General features: G+C 42.4%; 1 protein-coding gene across 1 annotated transcript in view; it reads right to left on the bottom strand.

The window, feature by feature from the left end:
- Positions 1 to 99: 99 nt before the first annotated feature.
- LOC309636301 (uricase) overlaps positions 100 to 5719 on the bottom strand; it is a 41427-nt gene continuing 35807 nt past the window's right edge. The window contains exon 8 of the mRNA XM_082408698.1: positions 100 to 1080. Within this exon, the coding sequence (XP_082264824.1) occupies positions 1006 to 1080 (75 nt within the window). The 3' untranslated portion in view covers positions 100 to 1005. The remainder of the gene's footprint in view (positions 1081 to 5719) is intronic.

Here is a 5719-nt window from a genome sequence, read left to right as displayed (position 1 = left end):
TCATGGATTGCTAAAATTATAGTTTATGAAGCTTTATGGTATATATACAACAGTAGTATTAGTTAACTGATACAAAGATAACCACCACTCAAATCTGCATACATCTTTAAATCATCAGTTAAATTTATTTCCCTGATTATAAAAGTAATAAATGTTCATATCTGGAAGATTCAGAAAATCACATGACAAAAAAAATGAAAATCACTCGTAATCCCACCATCCAGAAATCATCATTGCTGATATTTTCATAAATATAGTCTCTAGTCTTTCTATATGTATATTCAACCACCTGGGTATTGACTTACCACTTATTAAACATGGCTCTTTGTGCCAAAGTGATGCATTATTCAAAGAAAAACCATTTACACTTTTTTTCAGTGCCTCAGTGTATACTAAATATTCTTTAAGGGTTGTAAAAGTCATAAAACCAATACATTAAGATTACAAAAGTACTTTTAGAGTGGAAATATACTCCCAATGATACATATGCTAGAGCATTCTTAAGAACTCAAGTATTTAGTCTAATTGAAGTCACAATGGTGATATTTTTCAAAATATATTATCATTACATTTTCTGCATTACCAAGGAGCAAGTTTTAGCATCAGTAGGATGAAAACAATGCTGCCTTCTTAAATTTGCGCACAAAATTAACTGGTATCACACCTCCATTGATTCATGATTATCTTCTTAATGAATGGATTCTAAAGCTTCTCTGAGATAGGAAGGAACAAGACCACTGAAATGAAATATTGATTTATGATTATTCTAATACTGCTCAGCATTTGTGAAGTAAACTGTGTCCACAAAGCATGTTATAATTACTAATTCTGAAACACTTTGCTGAGCTAGGTGTAGAAGAATTCTTTCATGTAGGGGCAAAATGAACACTATAAATCAACATACTAGGTTGAAATTTTACATGGCTACACACTATGATTTCCAGCATCACAAGTGGCTTAAGGAATGCCTCAACTGAGAATGGACTCCCACTGGTGGCCACAATGTTACAGCTTTGAAGTCAGCTTCCTCTTGACTGTACCAGTAATTCTGCCATATGGATGGTCTAATGGTAGCAAGACCTGTAGAAAAACCACATGGTAAATTCAGAGGCATTAAAACAGACCTACCCTTTTTTCTACGAATCAATATGAAATCAACAACAAAAGACAACTTGCTAAACAGGAAAATGTATAGGCCCTACAGTAGTTACTTCAAGCAAGGTAATACCTTACTTTTCTGGCAATAGTTGAGACATGAGGTGATTTTCCAGAAAATTAAAGAGTTTTTTGAAAAATTTTAATCATCAGGATATAAATGTTTCTCAAATGCATTACATATCCCTGCTTTTTAAACAGAGGGTGGTGAACATAATTTGGCCTTTGCTTGATGACTCGCTCTGAACGCCAATCATTGTCCAATGCTAAATATTGCCATGCCCTCAGGAACATTTGAGGTCCTCAGGGCTCTTAGCCTAATGCTAAATGGCTCCAGACAGCTGTGCATTTACAGTTCTTCTGTCTTCCCACCCTGTCATTTGTCACTTCTCTGCTGTTCTCAGTGTGTCTTGACTCACTGAGGGCTTCTCATATGTTGCCCTCACTATGTACACACCTGCTGAGTGAGGGCCCAGGAGTGGCTCCGGCCATCCCCAGAGAGCAGACACAGACATGGGGACAGCTTGTTCAGCCACTTGGGTGCCTTTATGTGGAGGCCTGGCCCAAAGGGACTCAGGCCTTCCTGCCTCCAGGTCTCCAGAGGAAGCTTCGTGTCTGACTTCTTGAGCAAAAGGCACTGTGGCCTCAGTCTGCTGGCACACATTTGAGCTAGGATCACTGCAGGCCTGAGGCATCAGGGAGCCCTGGGAGACCCTCCTCTCTCCATCGGGGCTCCTGAGCTAAGCACTGCTCTAGTCATGATGCCTGACCCTTTCGCTGTTTGGGGCCCATTGGTTTCACCTTTGTTGAACATGGCCAGGTCCCTTTCCTGCCCTTTAGAAAGTAATCAGTTGGGACTTCCCTGGTGGCGCAGTGGTTGAGAATCTGCCTGCCAAAGCAGGGGACACGGGTTCAAGCCCTGGTCTGGGAAGATCCCACATGCTACGGAGCGACTAAGCCCGTGCGCCACAACTACTGAGCCTGCTCTCTAGAGCCCCCGAGTCACAACTACTGAGCCCACGCACCACAACTACTGAAGCTCACGTGCTCTAGGGCCCCATGCCGCAACTACTGAAGCCAGCGTGCCTAGAGCCCGTGCTCAGCAACAAGAGAAGCCACTGCAATGAGAAGCCCGCTCACTGCAACTAGAGAAAGCCCGCATGCAGCAATGAAGACCCAATGCAGGGAAAAAAAAAAAAAAGTTCTGGAAATGTATAGTGGTAAAAAAAAAAAAAAAAAAAGAAAGTAATCAGTCAAAAATGTCTTTACATTCTAATTGATGGCATTCTGGGAATCTACGTCCTCACCTTTCTCTGAAGTAAATAGTGCTGCCTCTCCTTTCAGCTGAATGGACAGCGAGTGGGATCAAGATCGCACTCCTCTTTAACTCAGGGCCCTGTACCAGCTACACCTGGCACCCGAGCATGACCTTAGTTACCCAGCACTGCTCCCCAGCCTCCAGCTACAGCTGTAGTGGTACAGAGCCTGATGGAGCCATCAACATAATTTGCAGAACAGAAACAAGGTACCTGGCCAGAGGGGCTGTGACTAATAAGGCTCCTGGATCAGCAGGCCCAGAATGTAGGACCTTTTGGACTCCCGTCATTGGCCTTTATCCACCAAAGGCTATGAGCAGCAGGGCCATGGTAATAGATGGTCCCTTCCTATCTCACTCCCCCTACACACTAAAAGCATCCAATAGAATGGTGTTTTTTAGCATTCTAGAAGCCCATGGGAAGATGGATCAAATAGAGAAAACCTGCCATTCTGAGAGTGGTCCAAGTGGGGAAGGGACAGTTCTGATCTCCCAGGACTCACCACAGCAGGCTACCTGTTGGGACTGCAGGCTGGCTAGTCAGACACACTGACTTGGCTTAACCTTTTGCATGGCTATAAACAAGTCAGGGTAAGTACTTTTTTCAAGGCAAGGTTTCCTTTCAAAAAATGAACTTCCAAACTAGCTGCTAGACAATCATCGACAGGAAGACACTGGAAATCACCAAAAAAGATACCTCATATCCAAAGACAAAGGAGAAGCCACAATGAGATGGTAGGAGGGGAGCAATCACAGTAAAATCAAATCCCATAACTGGTGGGTGGGTGACTCACAGACTGGTGAACACTTATACCACAGACGTCCACCCACTGGAGTGAAGGTTCTGAGCCCCAGGTCAGGCTTCCCAACCTGGGGGTCCGGCAACGGGAGGAGGAATTCCTAGAGAATCAGACTTTGAAGCCTAGTGGGAATTGATTGCAGGACTTTGACAGGACTGGGGGAAACAGAGACCCCACTCTTGGAGGGCACACACAAAGTAGTGTGTGCAAAGGGACCCAAGGGAAGGAGCAGTGACCCTGGGGGAGACTGAACCAGACTTACCTGCTAGTGTTGGAAGGTCTCCTGTAGAGGCGGGGGTGGCTCTGTTTCACCATGGGGACAAGGACACTGGTAGCAGAAGTTCTGGGAAGTACTCCTTGGCGTGAGCCCTCCCAGAGTCTGTCATTAGCCCCACCAAAGAGCCCAGGTAGGCTCCAGTGTTGGGTTGCCTCAGGCAAAACAACCAACAGGGAGGGAACCCAGCCCCACCCATCAACAGTCAAGTGGATTAAAGTTTTACTGAACTCTGCCCACCACAGCAACAGTCAGCTCTACCCACCACCAGAGCCTCCCATCAAGCCTCTTAGATAGCCTCAACCACCAGAGGGCAGAGAGCAGAGGCAAGAAAAACTACAATCCTGCAGCCTGTGGAACAAAAACCACATTTACAGAAAGATAGACAAGATGAAAAGGCAGAGGGCTATATACCAGATGAAGGAACAAGATAAAACCCCAGAAAAACAACGAAGTGAAGTGGAGATAGGTAACCTTCCAGAAAAAGAATTCAGAATAATGATAGTGAAGATGATCCAGGACCTCGGAATAAGAATGGAGGCAAAGATTGAGAAGATGCGAGAAATGTTTAACAAAGACCTAGAAGAATTACAGAACAAACAAACAGAGATGAACAATACAATAACTGAAATGGAAACTACACTAGAAGGTACAATAGCAGAATAATTGAGGCAGAAGAACGGATAAGTGACCTGGAAGACAGAATGGTGGAATTCACTGCTGCGGAACAGACTAAAGAAAAAACAATGAAAAGAAATGAACACAGCCTAAGAGACCTCTAGGACAACATTAAATGCAACAACATTCACATTATAGGGGTCCCAGAAGGAGAAGAGAGAGAGAAAGGACCCGAGAAAATATCTGAAGAGATTATAGTCGAAAACTTCCCTAACATGGGAAAGGAAATAGCCACCCAGGTCCAGGAAGCACAGAGAGTCCCATACAGGATAAACCCAAAGAGGAACACGCCATGACACATAGTAATCAAATTGGAAAAAATTAAAGACAAATAAAAATGATTGAAAACAGCAAGGGAAAAATGACAAATAACATACAAGGGTACTCCCATAAGGTTAACAGCTGATTTCTCAGCAGAAACTCTACAAGCCAGAAGGGAGTGGCATGGCATATTTAAAGTGATGAAAGGGAAGAACCTACAACCAAGATTACTCTACCCGGCAAGGATATCATTCAGATTCAACGGAGAAATCAAAAGCTTCATAGACAAGCAAAAGCTAAGAGAATTCAGCACCACCAAACCAGCTCTACAACAAATGCTAAAGGAACTTCTCTAAGTGGGAAACACAAGAGAAGAAAAGGACCTACAAAAACCAACCCAAAACAATTAAGAAAATGGTCATAGGAACATACATATCAATAATTACCTTAAACGTGAATGGATTAAATGCTCCAACCAAAACACACAGGCTTGCTGAATGGATACAAAAACAAGACCCATATATATGCTGTCTACAAGAGACCCACTTCAGACCTAGGGACACAAACAGACTGAAAGTGAGGGGATGGAAAAAGTTATTCCATGCAAATGGAAATCAAAAGAAAGCTGGAGTAGCTATACTCATATCAGATAAAATAGACTTTAAAATAAAGAATGTTACAAGAGACAAGGAAGGACACTGCATAATGATCAAGGGATCAATCCAAGAAGAAGATATAACAATTATAAATATATATGCACCCAACATAGGAGCACCTCAATACATAAGGCAACTGCTAACACTATAAAAGAGGAAATCGACAGTAACACAATAATAGTGGGGGACTTTAACACCTCACTTACACCAATGGACAGGTCATCCAAAATGAAAATAAATAAGGAAACAGAAGCTTTAAATGACACAATAGACCAGATAGATTTAATTGATATTTATAGGACATTCCATCCAAAAACAGCAGATTACACTTTCTTCTCAAGTGCGTACGGAACATTCTCCAGGATAGGTCACATCTTGGGTCACAAATCAAGCCTCAGTAAATTTGAGAAAATTGAAATCATATCAAGCATCTTTTCTGACCACAACGTTATGAGATTAGAAATGAATTACAGGGAAAAAAACGTAAAAAACAAAAACACATGGAGGCTAAACAATACGTTACTAAATAACCAAGAGATCACTGAAGAAATCAAAGAGGAAATCAAAAAATACCTAGAGA

This window comes from Balaenoptera borealis (genome assembly GCF_965194805.1).
Source record: "Balaenoptera borealis genome assembly, chromosome: 1".
Taxonomy (NCBI): domain Eukaryota; kingdom Metazoa; phylum Chordata; class Mammalia; order Artiodactyla; family Balaenopteridae; genus Balaenoptera; species Balaenoptera borealis.
The sequence above is the reverse complement of the archived record's forward strand: the minus strand, read 5'-3'. Positions and strand labels throughout refer to the sequence as shown.